The sequence below is a fragment of the Trichechus manatus genome, unplaced genomic scaffold (genome assembly GCF_000243295.1).
Source record: "Trichechus manatus latirostris isolate Lorelei unplaced genomic scaffold, TriManLat1.0 scaffold00092, whole genome shotgun sequence".
Lineage (NCBI taxonomy): Eukaryota > Metazoa > Chordata > Mammalia > Sirenia > Trichechidae > Trichechus > Trichechus manatus.
Window position 1 is genome coordinate 6,663,596 of NW_004444028.1, and position 16,868 is coordinate 6,680,463.

At 58.4% G+C, this 16,868-nt stretch overlaps 2 protein-coding genes across 5 annotated transcripts in view; one reads left to right on the plus strand and one right to left on the minus strand.

Annotated features, from left to right (window-relative positions):
• Positions 1-8,972, plus strand: part of CLCN2 (chloride voltage-gated channel 2) — a 15,587-nt gene extending 6,615 nt beyond the window's left edge. For 2 of the 4 annotated variants that reach the window (XM_004382265.1, XM_004382268.1), the window contains 12 exons: positions 386-455; positions 684-794; positions 1,023-1,236; positions 1,537-1,670; positions 1,887-2,059; positions 2,174-2,288; positions 2,519-2,592; positions 2,817-2,870; positions 3,015-3,053; positions 3,229-3,333; positions 8,180-8,266; positions 8,386-8,972. In XM_004382265.1, coding sequence (XP_004382322.1) covers positions 386-455; positions 684-794; positions 1,023-1,236; positions 1,537-1,670; positions 1,887-2,059; positions 2,174-2,288; positions 2,519-2,592; positions 2,817-2,870; positions 3,015-3,053; positions 3,229-3,333; positions 8,180-8,266; positions 8,386-8,580 — 1,371 coding nt within the window. In that variant the 3' untranslated portion in view covers positions 8,581-8,972. The remainder of the gene's footprint in view (positions 1-385; positions 456-683; positions 795-1,022; positions 1,237-1,536; positions 1,671-1,886; positions 2,060-2,173; positions 2,289-2,518; positions 2,593-2,816; positions 2,871-3,014; positions 3,054-3,228; positions 3,334-8,179; positions 8,267-8,385) is intronic. The other 2 variants (XM_004382266.1, XM_004382267.1) reach the window with 2 other exon arrangements.
• Positions 8,973-9,967: 995 nt separating this feature from the next.
• On the minus strand, positions 9,968-15,554 carry FAM131A (family with sequence similarity 131 member A). The gene is made up of 6 exons (XM_004382269.2): positions 15,467-15,554; positions 14,688-14,830; positions 12,404-12,497; positions 11,988-12,170; positions 11,707-11,823; positions 9,968-10,591 (listed from the first exon to the last, which is right to left on the minus strand). The coding sequence occupies exons 1-6, from the start codon at positions 15,552-15,554 to the stop codon at positions 10,122-10,124; spliced, it is 1,095 nt and encodes a 364-aa protein (XP_004382326.1). The 3' UTR covers positions 9,968-10,121.
• Positions 15,555-16,868: the final 1,314 nt, after the last annotated feature.

Below are 16,868 nucleotides of genomic sequence, written 5' to 3' on the forward strand. Positions count from 1 at the left end.
CCTTCTCTTTCCCCTTCCCCCCTTCCTTTTTCCTTCCCTTCCGCCTCTTCTCCCCTTCCCCTTCCCCTTCCTGTTTCCCCTTCCCCTCCCTTCTCCTCCCTTCCCTTTCCCCTCCCTTCCCCTTCTCCTCCTCTTCCTCTCCCTTCCCCCTTCCCTTCCCCTTCCCTTCTCTTTCCCTTTCCCTTTCCTTCCCCCTTCCCTTTCCTTCCCTTTCCTTCCCTTCTCCTCCCCTTCCCTCCCCTTCCCCTTCTCCTCCCCTTCCCTTCCCCTTCACCACCTCTGGGTGATAATGGATTGCTGGGAAGTTTGTGCCTGACTGATAAGCATGGTGGGTTCCTCTGGGGTGGAGCTGGTGGCTGCCTGTTTGACGACTTCCTGCCTGCAGTTCTGGATGTCAGCTCTGGCCACCACCATCCCAGTGCCCTGTGGGGCCTTCATGCCTGTCTTTGTCATTGGTGAGCTCAACCACCTGTTCTCCCAGCTTGCGCCCTCCTCGCCCCTGGCCACTCCCTGTCTGCTTCTGGTGCGGGTTTTGGTCCAGCCCCAGCCCCTACCCCCACCCCACAGGCTGTCCCCTGCACTGAATGACCCACTGGCCCCCCCCACCCTCTGACCCTCTCTCTTCCTAGTGCCCCACCCTCCCCCTCCACTACCTGGTTCTCTTCCCACCCCCCTCCCTGAAGGAGCAGCATTTGGGCGTCTGGTGGGTGAAAGCATGGCCGCCTGGTTCCCAGATGGGATCCACACAGACAGCAGCACCTTCCGGATTGTGCCCGGGGGCTATGCAGTGGTTGGTGAGCGCCCAGGTCCAGATCTGGGTGGGAGGACCCCCTTGCCCAGCCGCAGGGTCAGAGGCTCTGGTGCCCCCTGCTGGCCGACGCTGGCCTTCCCTCCGATGCAGAGGCCCAATCCCCAGGCCTGGACTGGGTAGCCCTGCGGGGCCTCCCACAGGACGTGCCCCTGGGTGGAGAGGGCCATCTGGGGCCTGGGCACCCTAGGAGACTGATGGGAGCTGTCCCCAGGTGCGGCCGCGCTGGCGGGAGCAGTGACACACACAGTGTCCACGGCGGTGATCGTGTTCGAGCTCACAGGCCAAATCGCCCACATCCTGCCCGTCATGATCGCTGTCATCCTGGCCAACGCCGTCGCCCAGAGCCTGCAGCCCTCACTCTATGACAGTATCATCCGCATCAAGAAGCTGCCCTATCTGCCAGAGCTGGGCTGGGGCCGCCACCAGTATGGAGGCCTGGCGGGGAGGGGAGGGGGGGAGGGGCAAGGGAAGACGCCCTGGGTGCTCACCCCCTCGCGCCCACTGCCACCAAGGCCCTGAGCCAGTGAAGCCTGGTGAACAGCCACCCGGCTCCTCCTGGTGTAGCTGAGGAGCTATGGCTGGCCCTCCAGACTGGGAACAAGGTCGGGAAGTGCTCCTTGGCCCCCATCCCAAGGACCCTGGGCCCTTCCTTGTCCTGGGAGAGGGGTGCGCTGGGCTACCCTCCCCATGCCAACCTCAAACCAAGTGCCCCCCTCTGCCCCCAGGCAGTACCGGGTACGAGTGGAGGACATCATGGTGCGGGACGTCCCCCACGTGGCCCTCAACTGCACCTTCCGGGACCTGCGGTCGGCCCTGCACAGGACCAAGGGCCGCATGCTGGCCCTAGTGGAGTCTGCTGGTGAGGCCAGGAGGGGCCCAGGCACTAGGGCATCTCCCAGGGCTCAATGCTTGGGGACAGGGGAGGGACAGGAGCTCAGGACCAGTATTCCTGGTTCCAAAGGGGATGAGCCACATTGCCATGTGTCCAAGGCCCCACTCTGGGTGCAAGAAAAGGCCGAGGAGGGCGGGAGGGCCTCACCCACAGCTCCTGAGTCCTCCCATCTGCTCTGTCTAGAGTCCATGATTCTGCTGGGCTCCATCGAGCGCTCACAGGTGGTGGCGTTGCTGGTTGCCCAGCTGAGCCCGGCCCGCCGGCAGCAGTACATGCAGGCCCGTCGAGCCGCTCAGACCTCTCCGCCTGCTGATCAGGAGAGTCCTCCCAGCCCCGAGACTTCCGTCTGCTTCCAGGTGAGGGGAAAAGCTCCCCAGTACTTCCTGAACATCACTATGTAGACGATCTGGAGGGCGGCATAGAGGGGGACCTGGGGCCACAGCCTTACCAGCCCCTTTCTGCCCACACAGGTGAACGCAGAGGACCCAGGCTTCTCTGCAGCCCGGGGGGAGAGTCACAAGCCCCTAAAGCCCGCTCTGAAGAGGGGGTCCAGCAATACCATGAACCTAGGGGAGAGTCCCACAGGTGAGCCGTCTCCCACTGGCATCTCCCCTCCGTCCTCTAATAGATCCTCAGCCGGGCCACAGAGCTCCATTAAAGTCCCTGCCCAGCCCATTTGCTGGTGCACATTGCAGCTGGAAGAGGCTGCCTGGATGGGCGGATTGAGATGGGACACCCCTCCCCTTCCCTTCCTTGCCCCTCCTGGCCCTCCCAAAAGATGGCATTGCCCCGGGGACCTTGTATTTGGCCCACAGGGAGCAGGGAGACAACAGGCATTGCCCTCAGGAGCCTCTTCTGTGGCAGCCCGCCTCCCGAGGGGGCTTCAGAGGTGAGCGGCGACCTGTCCTCCTGGTGTTCTTCCTGCCCGGCTCCCTGTCTGACCCTGCCTCTCTTAACTGTGGTGCCTGCCCCCATTCTTCCTGCCCTTCTGCACTCCTAGCTATCAGCTCTGGCCCTGCAGTGTACCTTCCTCCTGGGCTCCACCACCTCCCTTCCCTCCTCCCTGTAACATAAACTCCTCTTCTCTCTGGTTTGGCTCTGACAAAGCTGGAGAAGTCGGAAGCATGTGACAAGCGCAAGCTGAAGCGGGTCCGCATCTCCCTGGCGGTAAGCCGTCGCTGTCTTCCCTCATCCCAGGAGCACTAGGCAGGGAGGGCCAGGGTCTAGGCTGGGTAAAGCCCACTCCCAGAGCGGGGGGAGACACCTACCGCCCCCAGCCCCTATCTGCCAACCTCCCTCCTTCTCTCTTAGAGCGACTCGGACCTGGAAGGCGAGATGAGCCCTCAGGAGGTAATGTGTGGCTGGACTCTGGACCCTGCTTCTTCCTGGGTGTGCTCAGCCAGCATCTTGGCTGCTGTCCCCCGTGGGAGGGACCAGTGGGGAGGAAAACGGACAGGCCAGTTCTCAGGGAGGTGAAAGCAGCTATTGGCGCCACCCCCTGACCCTCCTGGTCTCTCGCCTGCAGATTCTGGAATGGGAGGAGCAGCAACTGGATGAGCCAGTCAACTTCAGTGACTGCAAGATTGACCCCGCCCCCTTCCAGCTGGTAGAGCGGACCTCCTTGCACAAGGTAGGGCCAGTGGCCTCTCGGGAGGACAGGGTGGGGATCTAGGTCCCCCACACAAGTCTGGACTCAGGCCAGTGGGGAAGGAAAGAGGTGCAGAGAGCAGGCTCAGGGCTGAGATGTTTTTCAGCCATATTGCTTCAAGACTAGCAGTGACGATGGGGGACGGGGAGCCTGGGCCCCCTCACCTCTTCCTGCTCCCCAGTGGGGCCGGGCCTCAGTTTTCCTCTGCTCAGCCCTGACCCGGGGGAACTCCAGGCCAAAGCAGCAACAAAGACAGGGCTTGAACTGGGTGGAAGCCAGGAGGCCAGGCACGGTCAGAGCTGGGCAGGAGGCCGCCAGAGTCCGACAAGGCTGATACACCCACGCTGAAACAAAACGAGGGAGAAGAAAAACTAATAAACAAGCTAACCAGCTCCCAAGTAGGGGTGAGGACACTGCAGAGAAGAGATAAACAGAGATGAGAAACGCCCAGTGGGGGCTCGGGATGTCAGACCCCAGAAAGTCTGATTTAATGTGGGCGGACGGGGAACTGGTAGGGACGGAGGAAGGGAAGATAGCTCTGCAAAATGGTGAAACAGCCATTCAAGAAGAGGCCGCAGAAACCCGTTGCCGTTGAGTCGATTCTGACTCACAGCGACCCTACAGGACACAGCAGAACTGCCCCATAGGGTTTCCAAGGAGTGGCCGGTGGATTTGAACTGCCGAGCTTTTGGTTAGCAGCTGCAGGAAAGTGGAGAGAAATTGAGTATAGACAGATTGGCGGTGTGTAAGGCCGATTCCAAAGGAAGGAGGAGCGCTTTGTGGAGGACAGGCTGCTTCCGAGGCACCTGAGGAGGTGGGGGTGGCATGCCAGGGCACCTTCAGGCTTCCCCGTGAGGGAGGGAGTACAGGCACGTCCAGCAGGCTGCTGGGAGACCTCCTGGGATCAGCAACAGCCGAGAGGGCTTTTAGGTAAATTTTTGACAGATTTAATGTGCGAGCTTCCAAGGCACGGGGTGAGGGGGACGGCCTACAGCTCGGGCTTCTAGCTTCTGCCAGAGTGGCAGAGACCCCCCCCGCTCTGCCTATGAGCCAGCATAGCCCAGCCAAGCAGGGGCCGAGTCCCGAAGACAGGACAAAAGAGAAACAAAAAATCAAAAGGTAATAAACTTACAAGCCTTTGCGTAAAGACCTCAGATCCAAGTGAGTGGGTGAACCACGGTGACGTTGCCAAAAAAAGGAGATAGGCCTGAGAATAATCTGTTCGGCTTTTTATTTAAAGCCTTCTTCCTGAGGCCTCTAAAGCTTTCCACAGTGATCCTAATCCTTCAACATTTCACAATGATCAGCAGGAAGAGGAAGAAGAAAGCTGTCAGCGGTGTTGGCATTACCCGAGTGCTTGCTCTGTCCCAGGCACCACCCTAACCTCTTCACGTGTTTCCTTTGACCCTCATGACCACACTCTTAAGTTACTGTGATATTGCAGTTTTCACAGTTGAGGAAATGGAGATTCAGAGAGACTAAGCAAGTTCCCAAGGTCACACAGCTAGTAAGTGGCAGAACCGGGCCTAGACTCCAAGCTGGTCTTCACCATGGACAAACTGAGGCGTGCAGCGAGGTGACTGGCCCGAGTCCACAGAGCAGTCAGGCCCAGAGCCCGGAGCCGCTGGCCCCGATATCAGGCTTCTTTCCAAAGGCCACGGTGTCCCTTTCCCTGTCAATCCACTGTTCCCAAGCCCGAGAAGTGCGGGCCCACCAATGGGCTCCCGGGTGTCTAATTAAATTAAAATCAAAAAGAACAAAGTAGGTGTTTGTTACAAGAGTAAAAATCAGAGGAAGAGAAGAAGCCTTTGAGGAACCGACTAACAAAGAATGCAAAGAACTAGAAGTGATAACGGAAGCGCTCAGAATTCAGAACGTCCTCGCAGGCCTGAGGGATCAGTGAGTAGTAGCCCAGTTAAGTTCCGAGGGAAACCTTCAGAGAGGAGACAGTGCATTGGAGACTAGGGACCTGTGCAACTGGAGATCACCGTACCCCAAGAAGCACCCCACTCATGCAGAGGCTACCTATGGAGAAGGAGTTGGGGCCAGACTGGCACTCGGGCCAGACTACCCATTGCTGACCCATTGCCCTCGAGTCGATTCCAACTCATAGCGACCCTACAGGACAGAGTAGAACTGCCCCATGGGGTTTCCAAGGAGTGGCTGGGGGATTTGAACTGCTGACCTTTTGGTTAGCAGCCGGGCTTTTAACCACTGTGCCACCAAATCCTGGCTCTGCCACGTTAGTTAACTGTGTGACCTTGGCAGGTTCCTTAGCCGCTCTGTGCCTCACTTTCCTTATCTGTAAAATGGGGATAATAACAGTACCTACGTCATGGATATTTCTGAGGGTTAAAGGAGTTAATTCCCGTGAAGCACTGTGCCAGGCGTAGTATTCACGTTAAGGATAGCTGCTACTACTTATACTGAGCGATGGACAATGGAGGATGTAAATAAGAGACTACCCCTGCCCTCCGGGAGTTTAGTTCCCTCTGGAAGACAGACTTGTCAAGCAGTAATTATGCGCCATTGTGATACAAATCTCTGGCAGAGACCAGCATACAATACCGAGGGAGCCTGCAGGATAGGGTGACTCCCAGTGCGGAGGATTGAAACAGGCTTCCGAGAGGTGATTTTTTGTGTTTGTTTGGATGGAGGGCTGGAAGGATTAACCAAAAAAAAACCCCAACCCATTGCTGTTGAGTCCATTCCAACTCATAGTGATCCAACAGGACAGAGTAGAACTGCCCCGTAGGGTTTCCAAGGAGCGGCTGCTGGATTCGAACTGCTGCCCTTCTGGTTAGCAGCCGAAAGCTTAGCCATTATGCCACCAGCGCTCCTTCCAGGATTGGTGAGACTTTAAAAGCCAGTACAACAGGAAAAGGGCTGAAGATGTGGAAGAAAGAGATGTTTTCAGAAATGAAATGAGTGATTATGTGGGGCTGGAAGCCAGAGTACCTGGCGGAATCTGAGGCTGGAAAGACGGGCTGGGGTCACGGGGAACGGCCTCATGGGCCATTCTAGGGAGCCTGGGCTCTAGCGCACATCTGAGAAGGAGCACTAGGATGGCAGAGGCAAGCTGGAGGGAAGGGAGGCAGAAAGCAGGAGCACCCTGAGGATGTGCAGGTCCCAGTCCTGGTGAGGGGTGGTGAGGCTGGGAGTCGCAGGAATGGCCAGGATGCTCAGGAGTTAGATGGGTCACACTTGATGACTGCCGGGGGAGAAATGGGTGGCCAACTTCAAAGGCACAAACCAAACCCGTTGCCGTTGATTCTGACTGAGAGTGACCCTATAGGGCAGAGTAGAACTGCCCACAGGGTTTCCAAGGCTGTGAATCTTTACGGAAGCAGACTGCCACGTCTTTCTCCCATGGAGGGGCTGGGGGATTCAAACTGCCGACCTTTTGGTTAGCAGCCGAGTGCTTAACTACTGCGCCACCAGGGCCATAACTCATTCTGATTAGGATTGTGGGAGGAAAAAAAAAAAATCCAGGGCAACTATTTAATAGGATCCTTGGAAGAAGATAAGAGAGCGATTATTTGACTCTAAGGCAGGGCTAAGGGATTAAAACTTAGTAAATCTTATAATAAAGATGTTTCCCTCTGAAGTCAGACAATGGACTTAAGCTAACTGGTAGCATGGAGGATTCAACACAGATATGAGGAGGTACTTGCTAACCACGAAGTTAATGAAAAAGAGCTCGTTCTAAAACAGTTTCAACTTCTAGCCGCTTTTAATTATAAGTACAGTCATGCCCTGAGTGAGGAAAGGTTGGAAAGTTGTGGAAATCCCTCCCTAAAGCTAAAATTTAGCAACTGTATGAAAAAACATTTAAAAAGCTTTAAAAAGTGTTAAACAATTAAAATGAGTTCTGAGTTGATCAATATTCTAGAAGCCCATTGTGATTCAACCATTAAGCCAAGACACTTACAAGTGAACTCAGAACCGAGAGAAAAATGATAGGTCAAAAATTCCAGGAACTGCTCGTTTGAGAAAATCCACTCACAGCACTGGGGGTACTTTTACTGGCTGACAATTTCTGAACCCTAGGTGATGACATTTGAAAGCTTGGTGGGGGGGCCCAAAGCAAGAAAAACATGGGGGTGGGTCGGGGCGTTGACTGGGACGTGGGAGGCTGCTTGGATTGTGTGAGAGCTGTAGAATGCTTCAGGAAGGACTGGGGGGCTGCAGCCAACACTGGCCAGCCAGCTCATGAGGACAAATGGAAAGCGTTCCATGCCAGCCACTAGAAGGTGGGGCAAGAGGCACGGGACCCAGGGCCCCTAAGGGGGTGTCGAGCGCCCTCTCTGGGTATATCCGTGACTGATGGGACACCTGCACAGGACTGGGCTGTGCGTCATCCCTCTGGCCATAGCGTGATGGAAAGCAGCCTGGGCCTGCATAACCACTTCGCAGTGGTGACCTGGAGCAAGGAAGTCACTACACCTCGGAGCCTCATGCTCCACTTCTGTAGAATGGGTGTAATGCCTTCTCCTCAGGACAATAGTGAAATTAAATGATGATGTAAGAAAGACTGAGCACGTGCCTGGCCTATCATTCGATGCCATATTTGAACAGGTGGTCTCTCTTATGTCCTCTTTTCCAGCATGGGATTCCGCTCCTTTCTCTGCCCCATTCCCCGTCAACATAAGAATTCTGACTATCACGTTTCTGAGGCCTGGGCACAGTACCATTATTAATATCTTCCCTCAGTGGGCCCACCCCTGCCCCTCCACCTGCAGCACCCCTTCCGTTCCCCGTCCGCCGTAGGCCTGGAGCTGAGACGTCCCTCATGCACTAAGCCTCGTGTGTCTTCTCCCACCCGCAGACCCACACCATCTTCTCGCTGCTGGGAGTGGACCATGCGTACGTCACCAGTATCGGCCGACTCATCGGAATTGTCACGCTAAAGGAGGTGAGGTGACAGCGGCCACCAAAGCCCCTCCACTTCCCAAAAGGCACAGAGGCTTATGTCCAGCTCACCCGGGGGAAGTGCCAGGGAGGCGCCTGACACTCGACCCTCTCACCCTCCAGCTCCGGAAGGCTATCGAGGGCTCTATCACAGCACAGGGCGTCAAAGTCCGGCCGCCCCTTGCCAGCTTCCGCGACAGCGCCACCAGCAGCAGTGACACGGAGACCACCGAGGTGCATGCACTCTGGGGGCCCCGCTCCCGCCAAGGCCTCCCCCGGGAGGGCAGCCCTTCCGACAGCGATGACAAGTGCCAGTAGCACCCAGGATGGGCGGCCGGGGTCCTTCAGCTCTCACAGTCCCTCTGCCTTGGGAGAGCAGGCGGCAGCTGCAGGCGGAGGCTGGAGCCCCAGCCCCTTCCAGACCGGGGGTGCCATCCTCTCCCAGTTCATCTACCTGCAACGGGAACCAGCGCCCACCTGCAGCACGTCCCAGGGGCAGGAAGACCAGCACTGCCCTGGGGGGGTGGGGGGGTGGCCCCTTGACCCTGCTCCCCCTTTGAGGGCAAGAGGGGTAGAACTAAGATGGGTTTATACTGGAACCTCCAATGACCAGATGTATATAGAGATTTATAAAGATTTTTATATTAATTTAATAAAACAAATTCTTAAATAGAACAAAATAAACACCTAATGAGCCACTTATATATAGACCGTCTGTGCCCGTTGGCTCTTGTTCTTCCCGTGGGCCCTCTTACCTGCCACAGCCTGCAAGGCTCCTCAGTCCGCAGCCACCCACGGCCACGAAAACCTAGAGCCTCGTGTCCTTGGAACGGAGGATCTGCCGGAGGCTTGGTCATGAACGGCCTGGCTGGGACAGGATCCCCAGCACTAGTTCTGGCCTTCCTGTCAGCCAAGAAAGGCACCACCCTCTTCCCTCCCCAGGAGACACTTCCTCGGGGTTGTCACTCGTTGGCACAATCCTGCCTCACCCTGGCCCCCTAGTGGCCCTCTCTGGAAGACCGGTACATTCACAGTGTCGTAGCAACCAGGGCCGTGACTTCTGATCCCACCCCAAAGAGAGCTCTGGGTGAACGGGCAGCCCACACATCCTCCGTCCCCTACCCAAGGCCTACGGAGGCCTGGAAAAGGCCCAGGCCCCATGGGGCGGGGGGCAGGAAAAGGGGGGAGGATGCTTGCTTTAACCTTCCAACACCTCCCAGAGAAGACCCAACTGAAAGAACAGACCAAAAACCCTCTTTCTTTAGGAAAAAGAAGAAGATTTAGAGTCGGTGGGGAGGCGAAGCACAGCACAAGGCCAGCTGGGCAAGGGGCCCCCGGGGGAGGGCTGATGGGTGGGCTCCAGGCCGGCAAAGGAGCCAGAGCCCCCCGGGTGGGGCTGATTCTATCAAGCACTGCACGGGGAGGAGGTGGGGAGAGAAGCAGAGAAGAAAGAGGCGTGGGGAGGTCGGAGGGGAGGCCAGGCTCCCTCCCACTAGAGCCGGCCCCGCAGCCCAGTCAGGACAATCCCCTTAAGGGTTCACATCACCCAAGGAGGAAACGTGTGTGTGGCTGTTTTGATTGAAGAACATGAACATCACTGCCGGCCACAGCTGTAGCCATGCCTCGGGGCCCCGGGCAACCCCCGGCAAACCCCGGAGTGGGGCCAGGACATGCGCCCCCAGCCCGGGCCCTGCCTCCTCTCCAAACACTTTCATGCAAAACACACGACAGAGGAGCTAGTGCTGCCGGGAGCCCTCCAGGCTGCGGAGCTCGGCTGGGAGCCTGGAGCCACACTTGGCACCAAGGCCCTGCCCCCGGCAGCAGCCAGGGGACTGTGCCACCACCGGGCAGGATGTGGGTCACTGTTCCTCCAGCCCTGCCCCCTCCTCTTCTAAGGACACCACCCCAGAGGAGGCCACAGCGGAGGCTGGCCGCTGCCGTTCCCAGCTGCCCACTGGCAGTGGACAGAGCGCCTGGCAGTCCTGGCAAGGGGCTGGCCCCTCCTCGGCGGGGGAAAGGCAGGACTCCATGAGGGGCGAGTTGTAGAGTGAGTCCTGGGCCTCCGATGGGCCCAGGCTGCGGAAGGCACTTTCCCGGCTGGGGGGCAGTTTAGGGAGCAGCAGCTCATCACCCAGCAGCTGGGAGGCCAGCCGGGCCGGGGAGCCCAGCAGCCCATCCTCCAGGCTGCACAGACTAGAGCACAGGGTGTCTGGGGAAACGGTCTGCGAGTAGTCGCTCTCAGGCTCCACGGAGCCCTGGCGCCGGGAGAAGCGCCTGCCACCGAACAGGTCCTGGAGGTGGGGCCCCAGGGGCAGCTGCCCAGATACATCTGGTGGGGAGAGAAAAGACGGCTCTGCTGGCCCCATTTCAATGAGCTATACCCAATCCCTCCTCCCCCTCCCAGCCCCCTTCTGCCCTCCCTCATAACACTGGGGGTGGCGGAGGACCATGAGCGTGGTGACCCCGGGCAAGTCATGTAACCTCTCGGTGCCTGCGTTTCTTTAAGGGTGAACTGAGGGTTCGAACAGCGCCTACCTTCCGAGGCGGCTGAGGGAACAGTGTGGCACACAGTGCACGAGCAATAGATGCAGAGCCAGCACGGAGGGCTGGGCAGGCTGTGCGCTGCACAAGGGGAGCCTGTCCAAGGCCGTGAGTGAGGGCTGAAATCCAGCCCACCCCACACCCTGCTCACCAAGCAGCAAGCCCTGGCACCGCCCAGAGAAACGGCAGGGGGGCCTTCTAACTTGCACAGCGGCCCTAGATAAACGTTAGTTATTATTGTTATCCCGGGGGTCGAAGCAGGCCTGGAACTCAATCAAACAAAAACGCTCTGGTTTAGGGCTCCCTCCCGGCCTTCGGCATCCAGATCAGTACCCCCGGAACCCCAGCAGCGGCCTCTGATCTGCTCTAGTGTGCTGCCCACCGTGGGGGCTTGTTAATTAGCTAGAGGGGTGGGGGAGGGTAGAGGCAATCTTCAAAGGCCAGTGACTGCTGGAGCCCAGAAGCTACAGAGAGTCGGCTGGGCTGCGTAGTCTTGGGAGTGGATGATGAAAGGAGGGGTGTGCAGCTGTGCACAGCCCGCAGGGGCCCCTCGGCCTACACTGGCCCAGAGAAAGCCGCCAGGCAGGTCTCGGCTGGAATGCAAGGATGCTGGGCTGAAGCCAGAGCCTTTCCAGGCCCAGCATGCTTTCCCGTTTGCCTGTGGCCACAGCCCCGGGACCCCTCTGTTCTGCACAGGCAGCCAGTCTGCTGGACAGGCAGAGACACAGCCGCAGAGAAGCTCAGCACCTGACTACCCATCCTTGAGTGTGGATGGCCGTCCTGTCCTAATCCCTCTCCCCTCCCCTCCCAAAGGCTTAGGGTATTGTGGATACAGCTCTGAATCACGGGGCCCACCAGGCAGTTCCACCCCAGCTGGCAGCACAAGCAAGGGGTGCCCCTCACCTGCGTCAGTTCCCCCAGCAAAGTCCTCATCATAGGATTCATCCGTGGAGTCCTCCCCATCCACCGAAGACCATGCCCGGAGCTTGGCTTCTGCAATGGCGAACTGCTCAGCTACTCCTGCGGGGAGGACACAAAATTCCTTAGCAGAGGTGATCTGAGATTAGGGCTCAGCTTGGAGCCAGGACAGGGAAGAGACCAGGGTGTGGAAGGATCCAGCCCCCACGTCAGGCCCCAGGAGACGAGAGGGAGCACCCCGATGACAAACGTGTCCCGCCACCCACCTGCTGCAAATCGAGCCTCCTGCTCGCCCTCACTGAGGTCCGAATAGGAGGAAAAGGCTGATTCCAGGGCTGCAGGCGAGTCGCTCGGCTTGCTCCAGCCTTTCCACTCAATGAGGTGAGCCACTCGGCCCTGGGCCATGGCGGTGGGCTTGGTCACGTGGTCCTTCACCACCTGGGAAATACCTGGAGGAGGGGCAGAGTGGAGAAGGCTGGTAAGGCCATGGGCCAGGGAGCACCGGGCAAGCAGATGGCGGGGTGGTGGTGGCTCGGGTCTACGTGGGCTTTTGGGCCAGAGCCATGTGAGAAAGGGAGGAAACGGGAGAGCCCAGCAAGAGGTCATAGGGTGCAGTCCCGAAGGGCACGTGCAAAAGCGAGGGGAAAGGACCCAGTGGCCAGAGGCGCAGGAGGGGGCATACCATGCAGGGAGGATCTGGCCAGCGCAGCGATCTCCTGGATGGTTAGGGCTCTCCGGGACTTGGGCAGCATCGCGACTGTGTCTCCAACATTCACCTTGGGTGACAATCACCAGAGGGTCGGTGCCCTCTGACAGCAGTGACCCCCAACATGCCCACACCCCACCCACGGGGTCGGGAGCTGGCAAAGGATACCAGGCCAGCATACATGGCCCGTGGCTGCCAGGAAATGTAAGAGGGTAACAAGCTAGGAGCGGCCAACTACGTCCTCCCAGGGAGCAACGGAGACTCCAGCAGGCCCTGTGGAGCGGGGCTGCCGCTCAGCCTCTACCTTCCCACCTCCCAGGGAAGGAGGCAGGCCGGAGAGCATGGAGTGAGCCCTGTGAGAAGAGGCGAGAAGAGGAGGGGGGAGCGTACGGCATCAGGGACTTCCCCAAGGTCCTCTCCTCTTTGCCCCCTCCTCCTCTGAGTCTTCAGAACCACATTCAGGCTGCTTCTAGACGGCCCACCAAGCCCCAAACTCAGCCTGACCAAAATCGAACCCAGCACCTTCTCCCCACATCTGGCCCCACTTCCTGACTTCCTCACTTTGCATCACCACCATCCTTCACCCTGGCTGGCGTTCCCATCATTCCGCCGAAGCTCTGCTTGCCCGTATCTGTTGATAAGACCTAATGATCCCACCTCCAAACTGCCTCCGATACTATCCTGGCTCTTCCCACGCCTGCTGCCAGTGCCCTTCCTCAAGAGCCCGCGATGCCTCCTGCCCAGATTACCACAAGTGGTCCCCAGCCTCCTCAATCTCACGCTATCTTCTCAGCCTACAGTGATGTTTGTATCATCACACACACCACACAGTCTCTGTCTCTCTCTTCCCGTGGCTGGCTGGTGGCTCCCTTCTTGTCCTTTAGGTCTTAGCTGAACTATCTCCCCTGAGGAGCCTTCCTAACCACTGTCAGTGACCCATCCTCTCAGTCATGTCTAACAAATCACTATTCTCTAACAATGTGCCCCATTCACAGTCTATTTGGTGCGTGTTCTTCTCTCCGTCGGTCTCCCTCACTGATCTGTAGGTCTTTCAGCTCCATCTGTCTTGGTCACTGCTGCACCCGTGTCCAGCACGGTGCCTGGTACAGGGCAACCTTCCCAAAAACATAGGCTGAATGAATGAGGGAAAGTATAAATGTAAACAAATAATTTTCCCGGGGTGCAACTAGTCACAGCACCTCTTCATTTAAAATCCTTTCAGGGTACCCCCACCTCCCAATGACGTAAGTGCAAGCTTCACACCCAGGTACTGCAGGCCCCCACTGTGAGACCTCTGCCTCCTTCCAGGCCAGCCTGGCACTGATCCAGTGCTGATCTCCTCGACCCAATAAACCCCACTTGTCCCACCTTCTCTGACAGGGGGCAGCCCTCCTCCGGGCACAGGAACCCAGCTTTCCCCTGGGCTAAGAATGCCAGCCTCGCCTCACAAAATGCTCCCCACCATCTAAGGCCTGACTCAATGCCACCTCCTAATAGTGCCTTCAGCCCAGTCTTCTCCCCTCCTCTTTTACGCCGTCTGCAGCCCCCCAGACACACAGACGCGCACACACACACAGTGTATCTCTCCTGAGGGAACTCCAGGTAGCAGGGCCTTAGTCTGATTCACCTGGCTCAGCGCCTTGGCCAGCCCCCGCAAATGTTTCTCTCAGTGAATGAATGAAGTCAGAGGCACAGCCCCCTCCCCGCACTGCCCAGCTCTCCCAGATCGCGTTCCCAGCCCTCACAAGCGGGCCTCCACTTGCTCCTTGACCTCAGGCCCGCCCAGTCCCTCCCCTTCAGTACCTGATGGGCAGGGCCCCCAGGGTGGCGCCGGCAGCTTCCGGCCAGGCCTGCGAGGAGGAGCCCTTGCTGGGTGTTTCCTGGCTCGCTGGCCCTCCCTCCCTTCACTCCCCCTAGCCGCCGCCATCCGTGCCCAGCGCTCTGCGCAGCTGCGGCCGGCCGAGGCCCGACGAAAAGGTGTATGTCTCCCTGGCAACCCATCACCATGCAACAGGGTCTCCCGGGATACGGCCCGGGATGCGCTGACGTCAGCGCCGGAGGCGCGAGCTGGCCCGCCCGCTGGCACGGCGCTGAGCGGAGCAGACCCGGCGGGGGCGGCGTGCGGCCCAGCCGGCCGGATAGCGCCTCCGCGCGCAGGAAAGGGAGCCAGGAGCAGGCTGGCGAGGCGGGGGTGGGGATGCAGAGATACAGATCCCCTTTATGTGAATGCAGCCCCCCCACAACGCTAGGGGCCCAGCACCTCTGGCAAGTCCTGGCTGTCCACGGAGGAAGGGCGAGAGGACCGGCTCCAGCCTCGGAGGGTCCGAGCAGATCCCAAGGAGGTTAGAGAGAGGCCCCGAGGAAGTTCGATCCACTCCACAGCCCACGCGGGGTCCGAGGCTACTGAGGGGTGGGGGAAAGGCTGTTCAGCCGGGCCCCCACTTCTGCCAGGACCCCATTTTCATCCAGTGTCGCCGTTACCACTTCTCTTTACCCTTCCCCCACCTCCCAGAATACCAGCGACCTACCTGGTGCTTTCCTTAATTCTGAAGACCCGTATCCCACAGCCCTGACCCTATATGCCTCTAGGGCCATTCTGTGGCAGCCCGCCGGCCACCTTCCTCCTCTGGATATATTTTACCATCTAAACCCCAGAAAGAAACCCAAACTTTGATAAATTCTGACCCTTCTCCCGGTTTCCCAGCCTACCCATTCCTGTTGGAAAGCACCAGGAATCCCTCCACCACCATCACTAACCCCGGCCCCGCCAACACTCTGGATCCTCAGCAAGCTTGCTGCTTCCTCTCTCCTCACTGCCTCAGTTCTTTCCTCTCGCCAGCCTCAGCAGCTTCTTTAATGACAAACCCGTTTTTTCCTGATCTGCACCTCGGTCCTCTACAGCCTTTCCCTGATGCCCTCTCTGGCCCCAGGTCCTGTCCCTGCATCCGCCTGGTTCCCAACCTCCAAGCCAGAGTGATTTTCCTCTTGCCACCTGAGCACCCATCACCTCCCGATCCCATCTCCTGTGGCTAGTCTCACCTCTGCGACTTGTCTGACAAGTCCATCGTCCTCCAGGCCCTTCACGCTGCCACACAAACATTTTGCCCAGCACAGAAATCATAGGCATACTGGCTGTGTTGATGCCGAGAACCAAAAGCCCAGAACCACTCGAGGCTCAGCTCCCAGTTCTATTCCTGTTTTGGCTCCGGATGCTGAGCCAGTCCCCTCCCCACTTGGAACTTGTGCCTAGTCACATAAGGAGAACATTCTTGCCTCGTGGCTTCAAGGAGGTGGGGGTGCGAGCGGCCCAGCCAAGCTTTCTGGGGCTCGGGGAGCGGAGGCCCATCCCCTAGACAGTGCCAATGGGCAGTGTTCATCACAACTGACCTTTAGCTGGAGCAGCCGTCTCTGTCCCTGAGCCTCAGCCAGCTGATGGTCCCCAGAAACACTACCAACCAGAAGGAAGACATGAGGTTACAGGCCACCCCTGGCCCCCAGCTGGTACCTAATCAGGGCTCTCAAGGCCAGTGCTGAGGTCAGCCCAACTTCCCTGACTACAGGAGGGGATGCCTTCCTGACTCCGAGCCCTAGCCAGGCCAGTGGTATCAGCAGTCTGCTGCTTCTAGCTTCAATAGCTGTGAGGTTCTTTTAGAACTACAAATCCCACAATTCTTCACAGACACCCAAGGGAAGTACAAATACCAGCCAGAGTCTCAGCTCCAGAGAACCTCAAGTAGCAACCACACTAAGGGCTGTGTGTCTGACCAACTACTCTGAAGGCTTGGGACCCATTCCAAACCCAGCCCTCAATGTCACAAGTCCCTGCCTGGTCTTAGGCTCAGAGAAACTCTGGCACTGAAATAAAGGAAGCCGGCCGACCTCAAACGCACAGGACCAGGGCCAGGCCCCAGAGTGCAACACCACCCCCAGGAACCAAGGCACATGCAGGGGCCAGCAGGTGGGTGTGGAAGGCAGCCCTGATGGGTGGCCTCCCTCTGAGGTTGGGCCATTTGTTTTTGTTAGGGGTAGGTGGGTGGGGGAAGAAAATTAAACAGTTGTGAGAAGTGAGAGGTAATCAGGTGCTCACAGGTACCCCAAAGGAGGCCCCAGTCCCCTTCACCAACCAGCTGACTCCGGAAGGGAGAGTAAGTTTTAGGCAACAACTCTGTGGTTGGGTGCTGCCCAGTGTTTGACCACCTCCTTAAGGGACAGGGACACACTGCTAGGGGAGGCAGGCTCCCAGCAAAGGGCCACTCCCAGGACAGGGAGGGCGGAGTACCGGGCGAGGGAGGTTGTGTGGGCGTGCAAGGCCAGTCGCCCTGGGCTGAGGGTGAGGGCAGGAGGCTGACTCGTCCCTCCCGAGGCCGGGCACCTCCTGCCACCCTCAGTGGTGGGGATGCAGGCGGAAAGCGACGAGATTGCTCTGCAAAGCCGAGCAGCG